The sequence below is a fragment of the Epinephelus moara genome, chromosome 1 (genome assembly GCF_006386435.1).
Source record: "Epinephelus moara isolate mb chromosome 1, YSFRI_EMoa_1.0, whole genome shotgun sequence".
Classification (NCBI taxonomy): domain Eukaryota; kingdom Metazoa; phylum Chordata; class Actinopteri; order Perciformes; family Serranidae; genus Epinephelus; species Epinephelus moara.
In genome coordinates, this window is record NC_065506.1 from 26,761,074 (window position 1) to 26,783,147 (window position 22,074).

General features: G+C 41.6%; 2 protein-coding genes across 4 annotated transcripts in view; one reads left to right on the forward strand and one right to left on the reverse strand.

The window, feature by feature from the left end:
• Window positions 1–22,074, reverse strand: part of LOC126389193 (cytochrome c oxidase subunit 4 isoform 1, mitochondrial) — a 516,851-nt gene that overhangs the window by 359,502 nt on the left and 135,275 nt on the right. The window lies entirely within an intron of this gene.
• Window positions 406–20,613, forward strand: pkd1l2a (polycystic kidney disease 1 like 2a). The gene is made up of 41 exons (XM_050042492.1): window positions 406–714; window positions 1,306–1,464; window positions 1,581–1,769; window positions 2,426–2,536; window positions 3,024–3,171; window positions 3,259–3,488; window positions 3,574–3,984; window positions 4,077–4,204; window positions 4,303–4,441; window positions 5,155–5,353; window positions 6,180–6,291; window positions 6,381–6,522; window positions 6,674–6,886; window positions 7,949–8,091; window positions 8,271–8,450; window positions 8,581–8,718; window positions 9,043–9,189; window positions 9,267–9,391; window positions 9,487–9,607; window positions 10,830–10,958; window positions 11,046–11,271; window positions 11,416–11,606; window positions 11,708–11,938; window positions 13,915–14,016; window positions 14,158–14,336; window positions 14,478–14,624; window positions 14,731–14,930; window positions 15,273–15,499; window positions 15,585–15,801; window positions 15,888–16,360; window positions 16,517–16,613; window positions 16,698–16,838; window positions 16,922–17,107; window positions 17,252–17,582; window positions 17,685–17,818; window positions 17,900–18,027; window positions 18,115–18,275; window positions 18,464–18,674; window positions 18,794–18,895; window positions 20,000–20,131; window positions 20,221–20,613. Exons 1-41 carry the CDS (start codon window positions 432–434, stop codon window positions 20,389–20,391), a joined length of 7,434 nt encoding a protein of 2,477 aa, XP_049898449.1. The 5' UTR covers window positions 406–431; the 3' UTR covers window positions 20,392–20,613.

The window sequence follows — 22,074 nt, forward strand, 5'->3', positions numbered from 1 at the left end:
TTTTATGTTTTTACTTCAACCTTACAGTCAGTCTGAACAACAACAGGCCCATGAGACAGTTGGTGCCTCTGGCTCCTTTTTAAAGTTCAGATTGACATTTTAATGGTAAGAACAGGTTTGAATGAGAGGCTTATCTCTCTCTGCAGCTTGTGGAGCCTGCATTAATGGAGGCAGAGGAGTAATCAGTGACTATTGACAGTGGGCTCTCGTTCCTTTTCACTACAGGCCTGAGCATTTGTTTGTGCACAAGAATTATGGGCGCAACACAAAGCTGGTCAGCCATCAAAGAAGCAATCCTAATGTCAGAAATCATCCTGACTGGTGTCAGAGTTGCTGACGTCAGTACCCTTTAAAGACATGATGTTACCAGAGAGTCTGAACAGTGTACAGATGCAGCAATGGAAAGCACCGCTGTCACCACACTGACTTTGATGGTTCTCTTCCTCACTTGCTATGCTCAGGAGGATACAGAAGCTCTGTCCTGCCCAGAATACCAAGAGGGTTTTGACGACTCTTGCTACGAGTTTGTGGGCCTGCAGCGATCCTTCCTCAGTGCCCAGGGGTGGTGTGAGCGAGGCGGAGGACACCTAGCCTTCATTCTGAATGATGAAACGCAGCAGTTCCTCCAGAAACACCTGGACCCGGAGAAGGACTGGTGGCTCGGGCTGGCACCCGCAGCTCCAAACCTCACGCTCGACTCTGCTGCCACTGAGGGTGAGAGGGCATGTGGGCGACCTCTGATAGCTTTATATAGATTTATAGTGAGCTTATATTTATTTGAGTCACAAGTGCAAAGTTATTCATAAAGTCTTTAGATTTCTCTGAAACCTACTATTTCAGGACCTAACAGCTAATTTGATACATCTGTCATTGTATTGAATAATGTCAGATATGCAGCTTATCACCGCAGCTGTTATCTCATTAGGCAGCTTGCGTGTCCATTGTATAGCTCTGTAACGTGTTTGTTTACTGACATTTGTTAGAAGACTGGCACATTTGGATATCTCCCTCAAGCAGCAGGTGGACTGAGAGATATTCCTCGTTCATTTGAACTTTTCAATAGGCTCGCTGTCAAGTGGTCTGATTTACAAATGTGTCTTTATGTCCCTTCAGAGAGACAGAGTCTTTATCATTCTTTCACCCTGTCACCAGCTCAATCTATTGCTTTGCTGTGTTGTTTTATGATCCCTTAAATGCATCTTGTCTTAACGCTGTGGTGATTACATCTGTCTGAAGCATTTTGTTTGAGTATCAGAATTCAAAATAGAATCAATTAAATGGTGTATTTCTTTTGTCCTTTCCCAGCTTCCCTTGCGTGGCTGGATGGCTCAGATGTCAGCTATAGCAACTGGGTGAACACGCCAGATGCAGGAGCAGCCTGTGGACATATTCTGAAACATTCAGGCTTCCAGTGGGAGGCCCCAGGAAACTGCAGCCAGGAACTGAACTTTATTTGCCAGTTTGGTATACACTCTTAAATTAATTAACATAGGCTATTAAACTTATTTTGTGTTTGCTTTCCTTATGTAATTCTTTTTTCTTTTTTTTTTTTTTTTACAGATTTTTTTTTTTTTTTACAGATTCTGGGAGATCTGTCGCATGTGACGGCCAAAATGCAACACTGCAGTGTGGCTCTGGTCAAGTTATAGAGATAGATGACAGCTTCTATGGTCGGAAAACTATTCACTACTGCCGATCCAAACTCACAGCCTCGCCCACGTCCTCACAGGAGGAGTGCAGCTGGATAGATGTGATAGATTCTGTAACAGGTATTATGAATCACATTAAAGTATTTTATCCATTAACGTGATATATAAAATGTGGAGAGCCTGCTTTTTTATATTTTGCAAACCTAATAGTGAGTATACATCAGGTTACTCCTTATTTACATGACACAATATTTATTTAACTTGCTACCTGGTACCTTGTTTAAAGGAATATTTGTGTTTACAGTAAAACCTATAGGAACATCTTCAGTTTTGTTAAAGCCACTTCAACAAAAGGACCAGATTCTAAAATCACCACAAGCTACGTTTTTGTTTGGTGCTTTGTGTCAAACACAAAAACCATCATTGCCCTGTGAGAGCAGACAAAAGGATTACACTTCCAGAAATGACATTAGGCAAATCCCCTCCTCGGAGCTGAACAGATGGACTCTGGGATGAATACACATTCACATTCATATCAGTGTGGGATTAGTTATGATGGAGGAGTTCATGCAAGTACTAAGCGAATAGTGTTTCTCCTTATTGTTAATAGGCCACTTTAAAGAACTATTAGACCCTCTCATTAGAAGCTTATAATGGTGTGCTGCTTTTTAAAACTACTAAAACAGTATTTTCAAGGCCTCTCAATTAGTAAAATTGAAAATAATCCAGATAATCAGCAACATGTCATCATTCACTTGATTTATGTGTCATTCTAGCCCACTGCCATGGACTGCAGGCTTGCCAGTCTCCAGTGGATCTGAGCACCTTTGGTGAACCATGTCCTGTGCTGGGAAGTTACCTGTCCATAGAGTACCACTGCAAACATGGTCAGATGCACAATCTTTCTTTTTTAAACTTCCACTATACATACATAGACTTTGTCCCTCTAACACAAAACATAACATAACAGAACATGCATAGATGAATTTTATGTGTGGGAATCTTCCTTTGATTTCTGAGAGCAAACAAACACCAAGGAGCTGCAATCAACTTAAACATCTTTATTCAGCACTCCTTTTTTGCACAGGCAATTTAGTGACATCACAGCAGTTGTGGTCTTGACAGATGTTGAAATAAAATCCTCATGAGTCCTTACAGTCTGAGACAAAAACAAGACCAAGTAAAAATGTGGTCGAGTCCGAGACGAGATTGAGACCTTCAAAAACTGCTCTTGAGACAAATGCCAATCGACCACAACAGCAGCAGTAGCGTACTACAACACTGGATGAAAGGCTCAGGCTCGTTGTGTGTGGACAAACCGCTCTGAAGCAACGTTTCCTTGATTGAAAATTAACGTATGTGATTTCCTTTCAGGACTCCACTTGCTGATGAGCAAGCTGGCAGCCGTCTTCGATAATGTCACCATCACTGTGAAGTGGCTCCTTCATCCTTTTCAGGGGAACCTCACATGCACACTGAACGCTGGAGACGGCCACACTATTGATCCGTACAGCCCAGAAGAGTGAGCAAATTTTTACATAGATAGATAGATGGATAGATAGATATGTCATGTAACTGCATTTAACCTGTTACATTACTTGTCTCACAGGATGGAGAGCACTGTGATGCACAAATTCACCCGTCCAGGTGTTTTCATGGTTATAGTAGAGTGCACAACCAGTGACTGGCATGTCACAGCTCAGAAAGCCATAACCATTCAGGAGCCCGTTGGAGAGTTTGGTGTCATTGAGTGCTATAGCAGGAATACGTCAACAGGTGGCACTAAATGCAATGCTCTTCATGGCAGGCCTGTTCAGATCCAGGCTATGGTAGAGGCAGGTGAGTCAGTCTAACACTGAAGGGGATCAGTGTTTCTAATAAACCAAAATACTTCATGATTTGATTTTTTTCTTTCTGTTACTAGGTACAAATATTTCCTACACAATCCAACATGAAGGCCACTTGGTTGCAAACTCATCAGTGGAGAGCGGGATCACACCCCACAACATTACACTGAGTGCAAGTGTGGTTGAGAGGCTCGGACACGGCTGCCACAACCTGACTCTGACTGCCTCTAACAAGGTCACAGCCCACACAGTGTCCACTGCTCTGGAGCTGTGTCTGCTGGAGCCCGTTGAAGGCCTGCAGGCCTCGGTGATAGCGGAGGAAGACACGTGTCCAGACTCTCCTGATCTCATCATTGGTGTTTCGTTGGAGCGAGGAGCCCCTGTAGAGCTGCTCTTCACACTGAGTGGAGCCAGGGACACGATTTCTGAGACCAGAGACATGCTCAGCGGCAGCTTACAAACTTATACGTTCTCCAACCCAATTGAAGGTACTTACAGCTTAAGCCATACTACAGTTAAATGAAAGCAAGTGTATAATACATGTGTTTAATGCTCTTAAATACAATTTCTATTGGTAAAGGGCCGCTGGAGGTGAAGGTACAAGCCGTGAATGCTTTCTCTGCCTCTGAGGTGGATGTGGACTTGGAGAAGATAATTTGGGCTTGCCAGAATTACTCAGACTTTTCACCAGATGAACATAAAAACACAGTATGTGGAAGATTACTGTCAAACAATAATCATATATGAGCAGGTTCAGGTGTTTGCTTGTTTCTGTTACAGCACAATGACTTTCTTTTCCTCTCCAGACAGGCAGTGTGAGCATAGACGACTTAAAAATAACTGCCACTCCGGACACTTTGGTCGACTACACTCAGAGTGTCACACTGAGCGTAACTGGAACTGAATCATTTCCCAGGAAAGGACTCACATTTGAATGGGAATGTAGTAAGTATTACAAAGAAATGACCAATGAGTGCAAGTTTTTAAGAGTTAAACCAATAATTAAAGTGAATACAGGGGATGAACGCAAGTAGAACACACAGACAGTCCATTTTAAGAACTTTTTTGTGCACGCTGTGAGCCCTGTTTTTAGTCTTCTCCTGATTTTTCATCATAGTCAAGATGTGACTTTTACTTTGAACGTGGCAAACCTGTTATTCAGCCTTGTGTATACATGATTTAAACAGTACCCAGGTATCATTTGTCTGCGAGTGTGACTTTGAATCTTTAAGGATAATCCCTGTTTGGTCTCTGGCTGTGTGGACACAGTATTTTTCCACACAGCTGGCTTTTATTTCCCCTTCTGATCACCAGTAAAGGATGATGAGAGCGCCAATACAATTTATCCACGCAAACTTTAACTTTCGTTTCAACATTACTATTGTCTGACTTTCAGTTTCATTACTGTGGAAAGCATTATTACATCCTTAACATGTGAACACACTCACTGTTGTCAGACAGTTGTTGATTAAATTTTCATGTCATTTCTGAAGCTGTAGTTAGTTGTGGTCTCGTACTGGCTTGCCCTGTGTTCCTTTCATTTTCTTCATCCCCTGTAAACATGCTGTAATGACACTATGATTTATGATATTTGTCACTGTAATCTCTTCATTGTTGAAGTGCTGTTTTAATGTTTGCCTCTGCCTCTCTCCGTACAGAAGAAAACTGCAAGTGCAGAAACAAAACAAAGGATGAAACTCATGTTATTGAGAGAGACTGCCTTCCAGATCCCTTTGATATGTTCAAATACGTTCTAACCGTGGGGAGATCAACCTGGTTTAGGAAATGGGTTGAGCTTGCGTCAGCTTCAAAGTGCATCACTGTTGCTCCAGAAGAATTTACAGATGTCAGCATCAGGTAAAAAGGGACCATTTGCAATGAATGCTTACGTATTCTCAAAATAATTTTTCTGCAGGTTGTAAGCAGCTTATTATATTAACCCTTTGAAACCTGAGCAAACAGCAGATTGGCTTAATTTCTCTTAAAACATGGAAAGAAAGCAATGAGCAACAAAAGAAAAAAATGACCCAAAAAATGGCAAGAAATTAGTAAAAAGAGAAAATTAAAAACAAGAATATTAGTAAAAAAAAAAGAAAGAAAGAAAGACAGGATGAAATAAAGTTAAAATGACCCAGAAAGAGTGCTAAAAATTGTAATAAAAAAATAAAATTAAATATTATTAAATAATAAAAAATATGCTAAAAAATATTAANGATAGGCTCCAGCCCCCCCGCGACCCTCAAGAGGATGAAGCGGTTAGAAGATGAATGAATGAATGAATGAATAAAAAATATGCTAAAAAATATTAAAAGTATTATACATATACATTTATAATATATAGAAAATATATTATAATATTTACAATATTATAAAATTATAATAATTCTGTAAAATAATTTAGTTTCTTCCCTAGCTTTTTTCTTTTTTCCGTATTTTTTTTAAAATAATTTTCTAAAAAAAAAGTTCTTTATTTTTTTCTTTTTTGCAATTTTTTTTCCACCAAGATGCTCATTGCTTTTTTTCCCCATGTTTTTTGCTCAAAGCTCAAGGGTTTGCTCAAAGCTCAAGGGTTTAAATATTTGCGAAAGGTGTCTGAAAGCAGCACAAGAAAACTGATGTTGCTCCAGGTTTTAAAGGGTTAACTGGAATCAGTTACACTAATGCAGTTCCTTTACACTTGCAGTTGTGATAACTGTGCTTCGATAAATGTGAACGACCATGTGAAGCTCAAACTGAGCTGCATGAGAACTTGCCCACATGTAGGTTGGTTTATTGAGGACCCCAAACCTGAAGAGGTGAGTCAGGAACACCACTTAAATTGATTTTAAACTGAGACTTATTTGATCAATGTGTCCAACATTTATTAACTGATGATCTTTTCCAGGGTGACCTCCTAAAATGTTACTCCAAAGCAGGAAGGAGGCCACCCATTGAGAGGCAGGATGGCAACACTGAATATACTCTTCACAGCCAACATTTAAAAGTTTCAAGGGACACATTGCAAAACATCAGTGTGATTGCTTATGGTGCGTTTTCATCCCGCAGTCTGTCAGCCTTTTGAAACCAGTGCTTTGTTTAAATCTACTTCACTTTTTACATACGTTTTTGCTTAAACTTTCTGGCTTTGAAAGAAGCCGATAAATTGATTTACAAATTGTATGTTTCTCTTTGGTGCAGGCAAGAATGAGCCAGGATTTGCCAGGTACATTTTTCCAATACCAGCTCCTGAGCCAACTGAAGCAGCTGCAACTGATGCACCTGCAGACTCCACACCCCCCTCATGCAGCATCTCTCCAACATCAGGAACAGTTCTCGATGCTTTTGATATCACCTGCACAGTGAACTCTTTCTGCTCTGCCGGCTGTGTTTACTGCTTCAAGACAGACACGGGTGAGAATGTCGTCTTTTGATTTAATTCACTTATAAAAAAGCTAGGAGGCAGACTTTAAAGAAAGAAGGAGAATGAAGTGGGTGGAAGTGAGGAGAAAGCAGTTCAATTAGTTGTTTTATGCTTGTTACAGAAGTTTCCGAGAGTAAGAAAAGTTTTTATTTGTTTGGTGAGACCGAGATTTAACTTTCCCTTCCACTCAGAATGTGTTTTGCTTATTGTTACCTGACTTGAATGTTTGAACTTTACGATGCAGACTGATATATATGCGGAGTTTGATGCCAGAGGTCTCTTTTAACATCATCTGCTGCCTGAAAGGGAGAAGTTTCTCTGTGCTCAGCTTGAAACTCAGTTAAGATATGAACCTACAACTATCACAACCAGAAGCCAGTTGATCCAGTATGAAACTTTCACTGATGGGATGTGGAAACTTCTATGGGCATATGCTGAGATTGCACTCTTGTTGCATGGTTAAACTTGATCAGTATTTTCATATTCATAGATTCTGAGGGAGGGGGAATCAGTGTAATTTAAGGATTTTATTACCTAGGTGACTAAGCTCTTTTTGTTCATACACAAAATATTATTCAAAGCAGACTACTTTTTATGTCATACTGCCTGTCTGGAGTGGATCTTTGAGCTATTTTAAAATTGTCGCAGATAAAAACAAATGTAGAATGAGTTTGACAAGGATGGCTGACTTTTGAAAAAATTAGCTTTGTTGTAAAAAATGTGTGCCTGTTTCAGTTTCAATGCTTTGGCCATTTAGCCCAACAAAAGAACTGGTGTGCTTAACTTAAATTTCTTCAGAGTACAATGGCCGTGACCCCAAAATCATGAAATAAGCAAATGAATTCATTAACACTCAAAAATATTTATAAGTATGTATAACGCTGAGGAAAGCCCGGGGCTGCAAAGCGTCTTCCCTCTGCTGCTGCGCATCATCAAAGTATGAGTGGTGACGACTTCATTAGATCATACTGGCCATTTTAAAACCTGTAGGCAGACAAATGATGAAGAATTCATCACAGCAGTTTTGCTAAATTGTCTCTTTTGTCTTTAAGGCAAACATCTGCGCTGCAGTAACGCTAATGAGGTGAAATCTGTCTTCCTGCCTCTCGGAGATAAGAACAACAATTACAGCTTGTCTGTTGTGGTGACTGTGAAAAATGAACACGAGAAAGCAACCACAGCTGTCACCACTCAGGTTTGTCATCTACCAGTAATCATGTATCTGTGTGCAAAATCATCATGTATGCATTAATTTATCCCAGTTCAAGTCATGTGAAGTGTTGATTAATATTAATGTTGATTGAGGGAGATCATTTCCAAGAGGGAGGATTAGAAAGTCTGAATAATTCAGAGTGACTGTTTTTGTTCCTCAAGGTACAAAAAAGCAGCTCCAGTGCCTCTGTGGAGGCTCTGCAGTCTGCAGTGGAGGATACTGTGAGCCAGTTAGAGCAGCAGGGTCTTCTCTCTGGTGAAGCACTTGGACAAATATTTACTTCCGTGTCTGATATGCTGAACACAGAGGACAGCCAAGATCAGAAGGATGCAAGGGCAGAGGTAACAGAATGGGGTGGATGTTGAAACTGAAGTAACATAATGCTGTAACAAGTAACAATATCTGTGAGGTTTACAACTTATGTATAGTGAAGAGCTACGTGATGGTAATCAGCACTAACTCCTCTTTCAGCTCAGAAAGCAAATGCTGACCAAAATGACCACAGTTCTGATGGAATCACCCAGCAACACAACACAGAAAGTGCAAGTGATGGCGAGAGCTGTGGCCGGACTCACTCAGCGCCCAGACGAGCTCAGTCCCGCTGCTCAAGTACGGTATTGCAGAACACTACAGCGCGATGAAAAATGTTGCAGTTATATTTGGCAGAAATCTACAAATGCCCTTTTTTAATCAAGAAACTGAAGAGAAAACATTTTTTAAGCCACTGTAAAAGGAGACTTAAGTCTGAATTGGTCACAAATGAAAACAAATAGGAAAAAGGGAAAGAAAATGTGCACCTCAACTTTTTTCAGGACTCTCTGGAGCTCATGTATGGGAGTTAATGTGCTGCTCTGCGTATGATATTCATCAGCTCTTTTAAAAGTTGTACACAGATTAACTGGAACATTCTCTCTTGCTGTGTTTCCCCTCCAGGAAGAAGCAGGTTCATTACTGGTAGACCTCAGCTCCTCCCTCAACACTATCAGTGTTAATCAGGATGACGGAGATGACGGAGAAGTCGTGCAAGCAGCTGCACCAATAGTTGAAGCAGCCAGTAATATTTTGAATGTGTCCTCAAATGTAAGAACAAAACCATCACCAGTGTTGCTAAATATCTTTGTCCAGATACCAAATCAAATTGTATGTGTTTTCCTCAGAAAAAAGTCTCAGATTTTCTTCTGTCTGGGATAAACAACGTTCAAAGTGCTTTGCTGAATAATAAAAAGCTGAATGGGGACCCTGCCATCATTGATTCTGGTCAGATCAGTGTGTATGTCAACAGGTAAGAGATGACTGACACTGGCTCGAGCATGTATGTAAGAATAAGCTGGGGTTTTGCTGAAACCAGTGAGGTTATTTTGCTTGTGCTTCCTGCAGAGTTTCTCCAGGAAATATGCAAATGCAGGATATAAATGTCCAGAAGAACAGCTCTTCCAGATTTTCCTTCCCAACACTGCCTGCTTATGTTGTGTCTCCAGAGGAGCCAGTGGATGTCAGAGTAAGTGTGTATAGTGTGCAGACACTTGATTCTTGTCATCATATGACCCTTTCCAAGTGTGTTGTAGAATTTTGAATTGTTATGGACAGTGTAAGGTAATGTTTACCGTATTGTTGAACATCCATAATGCCTGGACCAGTTTAAAAACTATAGTGAAGTTCTTATTTGGATCAGTTACAAATTTGCCTCCTTACCTTTAATGTTTGCACTCTCTTGGGCCAATACTTGAAATTTTGAGTAAGCTAATTCAAATATGGAAGAGAGAAGCGTTGAGTCTAAAACATTAATATCTGATATGATCTACAACTATGGGCTCGACAGAAAAATACAGAGCCATATGTTTACAAGAAGCAAAATGTGTAGATAAAGGCCAGATTAGATCAGCTTTGCTTCCTTTAAAGAGACAGTTCACCCCAAAACTTAGAAAGTAATCTTTCCTCTTACCCCATACCTGTAGTGCTATATACCATTCTAGATTGTTTTGGTGTGAGTTGCTGATTGTTGGCCATATCAGCCATAGAGCTGTCTGCCTTCTCTTGAACATAATGGAACTAGATGCCACTCAGCTTGTGGTGCTCAAAGCGCCAAAAAAATACAAATACAAAAAATGGCTGTTTCCAGAAATCATGTCCCAGTTATTCAAGAGAATGTTTGTTGTGAGCAGTTTTGTGTAGGAACTATTTTTTATTTTTTTTTGATCAAACTACACCCACCAACTGCACAGAAGAAAGCATGTTTCTACTCATGGAGGAGAGGCTCGTGCTTGTGACAGGGCGAGATGTAAACATTAATGGCGTCCTCCTCAGCTGAGCTGTAACATTAGCTAGCTCAGTGATGTTAGATGCACGTATCCCTCTGTGCGGTCATACAGTTGGCACGTGTAATTGGATAGAAAGAAAGTAGTTCCTACATGAAACTGCTCACAACAAGGTCTGTGGATTGTCCGGAGTAAATGGGTCATAACTTCTTGAAAGAGACATTGCTGTTGAGTTTTTCACATGTATTGTTTTGGCACTTTGAGCACCACAAACCTAGTTCCGTTTTATATGACAAAGGCAAACATTCGGTAAAAATATCTAGATTGATAAATAGCACTACATGTAAGAAGAAAATATATATATATTTTGACGTTGGAGGGAACTGTCCCTTTAAGTAATCTTAGTTACTGTTTTGCTCAATTCATTTTATCTATCTATATCAGTGAATATCCTCCTCCTTCTAGATGATGAGTTTTGAGAAGAACCCGTATTCTTGGAAGGAGGAAAACATCACAGGAACTGTCGGATCCGTCTCTCTCACCAGGATGAACGGCACTGTTATTCCTGTAGAGAACCTACCCGACGAGATAGAGGTAATATTTGTTTTAGAGACTTTTAGTTACTTTCCCTTGATAAATATTGGTAGATTGTTCAGAATAATGTGTTTTCTGGGTTTTCAGATTCTCCTACCACGGCTTGACGTAGCGCAGGAGAACAGCACAGTCCTGGATCTGGCCAATTTCAGCACATTAATAATTGACGTACCCTCGCCGGATGTAACACTGGTGCTGAAAATGGAGCCGTCTGAAAACATCTCCTTCATGCTATTCCTGGGGTTTAAAGATTATCCAAATGATGAGAATTATGTCGCCAAGACTCAGATCCCTCTAGATAGTGCCAAAGAAGGTAAAATTAAAACTGCCAGATTTTCTTTTGGTAGAGCTGGCTGAAAGTCACATTTATGTTCACTGATATCACAATGAGAGCATTTGCATACATACATACATGTTTGTGTTTTTGTATATGAACATATTTGTAATTTTAACACAGAGGAACAATACACCTGGGTGCTGAGTCCCAAAGACAGAGCAGCAGAAGCTGGAAAGCACTACCTTGTCATGAAGCCCATTGTTGAGCCAGGCGTCAAATCCATCAATGCCACTGTCACTGTCATTTCCATCGCTGCCCAGTGCAAATACTGGAATGAAAGTGGGTCATATTGGAGTGAAGATGGCTGCAGGGTGAGCAAGAAAAAAGCAAAACACATCCACAGAGTTTGCATCGATACATCCTTGAAAAAGGAGCTGTGAAGTATGACCAACTGTTTGTCTTTTTTCTACAGGTTGGTCCACTCACCACGCCTCTGGTCACCCAGTGCCTCTGTAACCACTTAACATTCTTTGGCAGCTCCTTCTTTGTCATGCCGAACTTGGTGGATGTGTCACGCACTGCAGAACTTTTCGCTACATTCACTAACAATCCTGTGGTGGTGTGTTTTGTGGGCGCCATCTTTGTTGCTTATCTCCTGGTGGTTGTGTGGGCACGCAGGAAAGACATCCAGGACTCAGCCAAGGTAATTCCCATAAAGACTCTTACTCTTACTCTAAGGTGTAATTCAGACTTACCTACACACACATATAATATGAAATACTCAGTGTCAGTGCCACAGCATAATAACCCATTAAAATCTTTATACTATGTAACCTGTAGCATTCTGTCTCTAGTAGGCCTGATTATTCTCTTACAGTGGTTCAAATCTTATGACCTCATTGTACATTTCGGGCATTAAACCCCCTTCGGGAAAGCAGTGGTTCCCAACCTTTTTCTTAAAGGAACAGTGTGTAAGATTTAGGTGGATTTAGTGACATCTAGTGGTGAGGATTGCATATTGCAACCAGATTTAACCTCTCCAAGCTGGAATTCCGTCAGTGTTCCTTGATAAGGAGGTGCCGAATTACCTGCAGAGATCTCCTCTCCCAATCAAACAAGCATTATGATATATACCGCTAAAACACTGCATAAAGCGGTTTCACTTTTAAAAAATAAGAGGTCTTCCAACACTCTTGTCGCGAGTAGGCTGCTAACTACAGTGGCCCACAAGAAAACGCGCATGGCCCTATTTATAGCCAGTGTTTGGTTCGTCCATTCTGGACTACTGTAGAAACATGGTGGTGTTACATGGCGATCTCCATAGACGAGGAGCTGCTCCCTTTGTAAATATAAACAGCTCATTCTAAGGTAATAAAAACCTTACAATTCTTATTTTCACGTGATTACACACTAACGAAAATATGCTAATTATATTGTATTCCATTTCTCCCAATATACCCCCCTCAATCCTACACACTGGACCTTCAAGGGACCCCTTTACCCCCTTTATCAATGTACACCTTCATGTACTGATGATAACTCACAGTCTTTCAAACTTTGTAGAAAACAGACCATCTTCAGATTTGCGTTCTAAGCATTTCTTGTTATTCTGTAGATTCAATCTCTCACCGTGTTCTTAAGCAGTCTCAAATATGTGAGGGCTTTTTGGCTTGTGCAATAAGGAGAGGGCAATCATATGATGCAACAGTTGCCTGCTTTTGGTCACTGTCAGCCTTGGCAAAACTTTCCCCAATGTTCTTAGGCCTGTTTGTCACCACAACTTCCCTTTTTCTGAGGATAAACTCACTGGGCTGACCCACATCTCAGGGTGTTTGATAATCTGGTGTGGCTTCAGTTTGCAGGGTTTCATACATTTATTTGCCAATTTGTCACTGCAACAATTTTGTTTATTGCCTCTGTGAAGCCAAACTCAATATAACTGTGTTGGTGAATCCTCTTTTCTTGAGGTCGAGACCCCCATATTGGGAATCACTGCTATAATGTAACATGTGACTACAACTATCAGTAGAAGTTAACGGTATATGATGCAGGATTACCAATTACTGTTTGTAAACACGTTCGCCAGCAAAAGTGAAAGTAAAAGCCAACCCCAGATTCATTCTGTTTTACCGTTTTGCCTCGCTATACTAGAGGGGTTTTTTTGGGACTGTGTCTCTTGATTGCCAGCTACTTACTGTCTGGTGGCTGAATGCGACCTGTTCATAAAGCCCCAACCTCACTAGAGCGCTGTGGGGGTACACGCACATAAACGTCCCAAACACAGAAAATAAGACCAAAATGAGAAAGCAGATGGCAGGGCTTCGACAGAAAATACTCCACCATAGTGGGTCATAAGTAATGATTGGGAGGAATTACTTCTGCATAAGTCTGTACATTGTTTTTAGGAAAATCCTGCATAGTGTATCTTTAAAGAAATATTAAGTGTGATATTGTCTCATTAATTACTAATTAAATACTCATGTAAAGTACCAGTACTTGTAAAAAATACCTGATCTGACCCACTACTAAATGCACTCACATTAAAATACCAAAATATTCAAACATTTTATGATCTAAATGCCTTTCATTGCCTTATTTACCTTAAATTTGATACTGAGTTATTTAACACCTTCACCTCGACACTGATCCCTGAATGCTGTGTCTTCCATTCACTTGTAGGTCAAGATAACAGTGCTCGAGGATAATGACCCTTTGGCTGAGTATCATTATATGCTGAATATCGGCACAGGGCATCGGCACGGTGCATCCACCTCCTCTCAGGTCAGTATGACTAAGTGTAAAGGAGACTCAGACACAAAACCTGTCTGCTGCTTCTGTTGCACAACATTCATGATGCACACAACTCGACATGTCTGTTCACCCTGACTGACTTTGTTTTTGTTTTGTTTTGTTTTGTTTTAGGTGACGATAACTCTGCTGGGCACAGAGGGAGAAAGTGAGCCCCATCACCTGACAGACCCTGAGAAGCCTGTGTTTGAGAGGGGTGGGGTGGACATGTTCCTGCTGACCACACACTTTTCACTTGGAGATCTGCAGAGCATCAGACTGTGGCATGACAACTCGGGAGCACATCCTGCATGGTACGAGTGAGAGGGAAAGACGTGTTGATATGACACTAGGTGCTAGGAAACCCGTCACACTGGACTTTTAAACCATTAGATTAAAGTTTGAGTTGTACTGTTGCTATAAGCACAAGGGATAATGATAGATGTGTCATGCAGGTATGTCAACAAAGTAACGGTGCAGGATCTAGAGAGCGGTCAGAAGTGGCACTTCCTGTGTAATTCCTGGCTGGCTGTTGATGTGGGAGAGTGCTCTCTTGACAAGGTCTTCCCAGTGGCAACAGAGATGGATTTGAAGAGGTTTAGGTAAGACTGGCCATGGATCTAATAAAAACACACCACCAAGGAATTTGACTTGATTCTGTATCTGTATTGATTCTGTGTCCCTTTTTTTTCCTATACGTATTTCTAGTAACCTGTTCTTCATGAAGACAGCCAAAGATTTCCGTGACGGTCACATCTGGTTCTCTGTCATCAGTCGGCCTCCCTGCAGCACTTTCACACGCGTGCAGCGAGTGTCCTGCTGCTTTTCCCTGCTGCTGTGCACCATGCTGACCAGCATCATGTTTTGGGGCATCCCCACTGACCCCTCTGAGCAGACCATGGACCTGGGTAGGTGGTTAAACGCAAAGCTTTCAAAGCTCTCCAGACTCTACATTCTGTCAGTAAGATGTAAAATCAGATTATTGTACTATACAATAATATATTTTCACATTAGTCGTTGAAATCCAACTCTAATTCTCCCCTTAAACACACCGGAAAGATGTGATTATCTCAGGTTTTTAGCACTAACCTGCTTTCTGTAGCACCATGCAAACATGGAAATTATTTCTGATGGGTTTTTACACTGAATTTTGCGTATGTGCATTTACCCCTGCCCCCCTTCCCAAATCTACGCCTATGGCTTCAATCACATCCATTTAAATTTGATTTAAAGGACCACTTTATTTGCAGGTCACATCGAGTTCACCTGGCAACAGGTTATGATTGGAATTCAAAGTTCAATCATCATGTTTCCCATCAATCTCCTTATCGTGAGTATCTTCAGAAACACTCGTCCTCGAGAGAAGGGCGCCAAAACAGACTCATCTAAACAAGGAAAGACTGGTCGAGTTTCTCCCTCGCAGACATCTTCCCCTCAGAAGGAGCTGAAGGACATCACACCAGACACTGTGATCAAGGTGAGGTGACGGATCAGTGATTTGGGAGTGATAAAAACTCCTCTGTTCCACATGTCTAAAGTGCTGGATGTGGTTTTTCTTTCAGGACATAAAGAGAATTGCTCAGTCACTCTCAAAGGCCATGAAGAGTCCGCTGCCTCACCTGGAGCTCCGACCTGGTCAGCCGGCGGACATCAACACTCTGCTGTCTCTGGTGGAGGACATCATCAGACAGCAGAACGGAGCGGCTGGAGACTTCTACACTGACGCCTCTAAGAGGGATCGCTCTATGATCCTCAGTTTACGTGCAGTGAATCTACAAGGTGAGCAGCCCGAGAATGTTTACAACAAAATACTGGCATAATGCATTTGACATCCAAACTGACTGACACTGATTTTGCGTGGACAGAAAACAACGTGTGGGGGAGCCCTGAAAAAACATCAGATGAAGTCCAGAAGAAGACCAGCAACAGTCGGTACCTGTACAAGCAGCTGCGTCATGTCGAGAAGGAGCTGGGTTTGTTGGGACCTTTTCGTTTTCCTAACCCAGACAGCTACAACCGAGCCATGCAGCAGGTTCACGGGATGAAGGGTCTTCTTGAGTACCACCTCCCCTCGTCCAGCCTGGAGAGAGACCAGGGGGACCGCAGCCCCAGTCCAGAAGAGAGCGTTAATGGAGACTCTGCCAAGAAGTGCTGTCAAGGAGGGCTGCCTTGGTGGTTTGTGTTTGTCGGCTGGATACTGGTGATCGCAACCAGCGGTGTGTCAGGATACTTCACCATGATGTACGGGCTGACGTATGGGAAAGATCGCTCTATAAGCTGGCTTATCTCCATGGTGGTCTCCTTCTTTGAGAGTCTCTTCATCACTCAGCCTCTGAAGGTGAGAACATTACAGCTCATAGTCAGAACATACAAGGATAGCATGGCTAGTACTGCAAACGTTTAGAAGGTCATTCATTAGATGTTTCCAATTAAAGTGTAGACTTTTTTGTCTCCCAGTACAATGGTATTAAAGACCGAACATCTTCTGTCACAGGTTCTTGGTTTTGCCGCTTTCTTCGCTCTCGTTCTGAAGAAAGTTGACCAGGAGGAGTACGGAGAGCTGCAGATAGATGACAGTTTAAGAAACACAGGTACATTTTTTCCAGTTTTTACATTTTTGTCTCATTGTTTTGTGTGAAAACAAACAAAACTTATCAGTACAATATTCCTCTTAGATGATCTTGATGCGGTGCGTGCAGCAAGAAGAGACAGCACATGCAGCTTCTATCAGCCACCTCCTCCCACTGACATTGAGAAGATAAGGAATAACATGATTAAAGAGCAGAAGGTCTTCGCCCTCATAAGGGAGATTCTTGGTAGGAAAATCACTTTGATGCAACATGGGAAGCAATATGATACGGCTTGTGGTGCTGATGTGAGACATTTGTTTGTCATGCAGCCTACATGGGATTTATGTGGATGTTGCTCTTGGTGGCGTACGGTCAAAGGGACCCCAACGCTTACTTTCTCACCCAACACATTCGACAGAGCTTCAGCAAAGGGATCTCAGACAGTATGAGTATTCAGGATGTGTTTAACTGGGCAAATACAACTCTGCTGAGCAACCTGTTTGGAGAGTACCCAGGTCAGTATGTCGGGGGCTGGTTTCAATCTGCAATCCTCACCACTAGATGCCACTAAATCCCCCTGAATTGTACACACTGCTTCTTTAATCAACAGGTCTTTCCTTTGAACATGTTTGCTCTTGTCACCTAAAAATTTGTCACAGGATTCATCACAGATGGAAACTCCAAGCTGGTGGGTAACGCTCGACTTCGCCAGGTGAGAGTGCACCAGGACTCCTGCCAGGTGGCTCCGTCCATGCAGCAGTCTGGGCGGGACTGTCACGCTCCGTACTCGTGGGAGTTGGAGGACATGGGCTCCTATGGTCCAGGCTGGGGCCGCTCGCTGGGTGATAACACCTCGCTGAACCATCACAGCCCGTGGACGTACCAGTCTCAGGGTAAACTTAGGGCCTTCCCCATCTGGGGCAGCGTGAAGCTTTACAGAGGAGGAGGGTTTGTGGTGGATCTGGGGCCGGATTTACAGAATTCCAGCAGGTAGGCATTATAATGTAATCTTTTTTTTTAAATCCTGCATGATTTACCTTTATGGAAAACATTTAGAATTCATGTCATTTAACTATACTTGTCTCAATGTAGATCCCTTCAGTACCTTTATGACAACACCTGGTTTGATGTGTACACCCAAGCGATCTTTGTGGAGTTCACTGTGTACAATGCCAACGTCAACCTCTTCTGCATCGTCACACTCATGCTGGAGACCACAGCCATAGGTAAGCAGCCCATGTCCAGATACTGTGCGTGAGCTACATAGAAACTGTAACTGTTATAGGAATACTTTGTGTTTTCTCCAGGGGCTTTCCAGTTCCGCAGCGAGCTTCAGAGTGTGCGTCTCTACCAGTCAACCGGCGGCCTTCACATCTTTGTCATGGCCTCTGAGGCCATCTACTTCCTCTTCATCATTTATTACATGTTTGTTCAGGTGTGGATTTTGAGTTTGGACGTTGAGTTTGTCACCATCGCTAATAACAGTAATTACATCTCAAACAAACTCCCCCCCTCCTGACAGGGAAAGCTGATGAAGCAGCAGAGATGGGCATATTTCAAGAGTAAGTGGAACCTGCTCGAGCTGGGGATTATCATCCTCAGCTGGAGCGCACTGTCTGTCTTCATTAAGAGGACACTACTAGGAAAGCGGGACATGGAGTACTACCAGAACAACAAAGACCAGTAAGCAATATGAAAAATACAGCCAATACAAGTGTGATTTTAACCTTGGAAATAAATATGTGCACACAGAATCTGTTATTTTAATTGAATTTCAACTCAATGAATAGGAAAGTTTTGCTTTAATGTCCTCAAACCCTTTTCAATACATTGTTTAAACAAGGCTCTGTCCTCTCATGCCCTGTCTCCAGGTACGCCAGTTTTCATGAGACAGCCAAGGCTGATGCGGTGCTGGGGTATCTGATTGCCTTCCTGGTGCTGCTGGCTACAGTCAAACTGTGGCACCTGCTGAGACTGAACCCAAAGCTGCACATGATCACGGCCACGCTGCAGCGAGCCTGGACTGATATCTCAGGCTTCCTGGTGGTCATGACCATCATGTTCCTGGCCTACTCCATCGCTGTGAGCAGTTTCCCACACTTAAACATCAACATGCTGCTGGAGTCTCTGCATTTCTTCCCGTTTGATCTTGTCTCACTTAAAATGTGGTTACTAACACAGATGAACTTTCAATTTTTCAGTCTAACCTGATGTATGGCTGGAAGCTCTACTCCTATCGGACTCTGCTGGATGCTGCACAGACCATGGTCAGCCTGCAGCTTGGCATTTTTAACTATGAAGAGGTTAGTATGAGACTATTTCACTACACCACGGTAAATTATGGCAGCTGACCCCTTTTTTTTTCAAATTTGAATGTTTATTGACTCTTAGTTTGTTTACGCAACCACGAGTATCATGTATATTATATGATTTTCTCTCCACAATCAGAAAGATAGAGAGAAAAACAAAAAAACAGATGTGAAAACAGAACAGTCATGGTTACAAATGGGGGGCAGCAGTAGCTCAGTCCAGAGGGACTTATGTTGGGAACCAGAGGGTCATGGGTTCAAGTCCCTGTCCGAATCAAACATAGAGCGTGGACTGGTAGCTGGGGGGGTGCCAGCTCGCCTCCTGGGCACTGCTGATGTGCCTTTGAGCAAGGCACTGAACCCACAACTGCTCAGGACAGCTGTCATCTCTTCATTTAACGCATGTGTAGGTCCTGTTTGTGAGTGTGTGTGTGTGTATTTTGGGCCTGTTTGTTTATGACAACAGTGAAAAAATTGAATTTCCTCTCGGGATTAATTAAGTATATCTTCTTTTTCTTTCTTCTTCTTTTCAAGGAAAGGTATATATATGTATCCACTATCTTGAAGTTTATTCAGTTCAGTTAGTCCCTAAGCTTTTTCTACTGTGTTTATTTATTTAAGAAACGGTACAGTGTGGCATGCTAGAAAAAAACAACAATAAAATACAGCATGCAAATCAGGTCAAAACATATTGCATTATAGCAAAAAACATCACATGTCATACAGTTACAGACAAAATCCAATACCACATGTTACAGTTGTGTTTTAAATCATCCATTTCTTCCATTTACTAACAAAAAAACATTTTCTCTCACTTTAAGCTGATCATTTTTTTCATAGTATAAATCTGTCTCATAATTTCTATCCATTTTTCTGTAGTAAGGGGTTCAGTCTTGTACCAGTTCCTTTTTTGTTGCCCATCTTGCTTGTGATCAATAATATCTTGGTTAGATGTCTGTTATTATCCATGACGCAATCATTTATTCTTCAAAGTTATGTAACTTTGAATTCCTCTGGCTCTTTATTCCCACATGTTGGCCTACATGATTGTTGTGAACCAGTTTGCTTCTTAAGTGTGTGTTTCTCCCTGTCTGTCAGGTTCTGAATTACAATCCAGTGCTTGGTGCTTTCCTCATCGGCTCCTGCATCGTGTTCATGACCTTTGTGGTGCTCAACCTCTTCATCTCTGTCATCCTGGTGGCTTTCAGTCAAGAGCAGATCCATCACGAGGTAAGTCGCCCATGCTGAGTCTGAAATGTCTTACTGTAGAAGAAGTGAGCTCTTAACAGAGTTGTGCATATTACTCACTGTTCTTACAGCCATCAGAAGAGGATGAGATTGTGGACCTGATGCTGATGAAACTCTTCAGCTTGTTTGGGCTCAAATGTAAGAAACAAAGTGGCGACTGCCGAGCTGAGAGGGCAGCTGTCTCATCTGCTTTCAATAACGGACTCTCAACCATTTCTACTGGGAATATTTGTGAGGGTTGAAAAGTTCCCACAGAATGCTTTGCTTAAGTTTTTGCTTTTGTTGCTTTGTGACTGAATATTAGTAAGTCTGTAAACTATTAGCGTTTCTCTTTACTGCTGCAGATCTGTCACTATTGTAGAAGAACCACAAACATTAAGAGAACGGAGGAACTGAGCATGACCCTTACATTACGCACTGAGGCATTGTGTTAAGGCTGCATTATATTTTGTTAAGCAAATAAATTTGTGTGACAAAATCTTGTACAGTGTGTTTTTATTCCATAACATAATTATTCCTGGATGCTTCCATCAACTGTCAGCTTAAATCTGTCAGTAGCATACTCAGCAAGATGTTATAGTAATGTATATTGTGTTTATTACAAGCAAGTATGAGTAATATTCAGTTTCAGTGATACTATAACAATTGCTTATTACGAAACAAGAGGAAGATTTAGCTTAAACATTTTAGTTTTAATTTAAGTTCCAGTTAAGGTATCTAAGACATATACAACGCATCACTCACATTTAGACAACAAACACAAGTGATTAAATACGTCAGTTCAGGCACATGATGCTACTACGTCCTGATGTTATCAGATTCAACAAGATATCATTTTACTGCATATATTCAAAATAGATAGTAATGTGTAATAAGATCTGGAGATCTGTGAACCATAAACATGGGTGTGCACTTGATCTCTGTTGCCAGGTGCAGTGTAATGCCTCTTTGCCACTTCAATGGGATTCTCCTGTCATTCACCTGTTGCATTAATGTGCCATGAAATTGAATACAGTATATAGACAGCTTGATGTTTAAATTTAATCACTTTACTGGTTTACTTGGAGCGGCAGTTGTGCAGTCCATAGGGACTTGGCTTGGGAACCGGAGTAGAGAGGTGCCAGTTTGCCTCCTGGCACTGTGGAGGGGCCCCCTCGCTCTGGCATCTCTCCATTTAATGCATGTATAGATCCTGTTTGTGCATTTGTGTGTATTTTGGGCCTGTGTGTATGTGACAACAGAGTGAAAAAAAAAATTCTCCTCTGGATTAATAAAGTATATCTTCTTCTATTATCAAGTAAGTCAAAGTATCAATATTGTCTAAGTACTGGCAGACATAGTCTGTCTCTAGTCATGCAGTTTATTTGATGTGCTATAATTTTAAGCTGTTTGCTAACCATTGTCGTGATGATTTTTTTAACTGGTCCTCTAATTTTGCAGGGTGCAGGTGTTGTGTGCATATATAATATAGAAGTGACTGTAGTAGTAATCTCCCTCAGTCATCACTTATGACCCACTAGAGGTGTGTAGCAGTGTATTTTTCTGCAAAGACTCTGCCTGTATTTTCTTATTTTTTGTGCTTGGGAGGTTTATGGGTGTGTACCCTCACAGCTCTCAGGTGAGGGCGAGGCTTTAAGGTAGCAACCAGGTGCCATTCAGTAAGCAGCAGGTATTCAAGAGCCACAATGGCAAAAAAAAATGCAAATATAGCAAGGTGAAATGCCAAATGAGAGTGTACCTTTGGACAGTGGTTCCCAGCTGTTGGGACGCGGCCAAAAAGTAGGTCACAGGTCCATTCTGAATTGACCACAAGTGACTTGTGAACGTGTCAACTTTGTAAAAAACAAACTTTATTTTGAAGTATAGTGAATTTCCAGCACAGAGCTTTTATTTTTGAAGTGCCATTTTCTGCTGTAGAGTGTGTG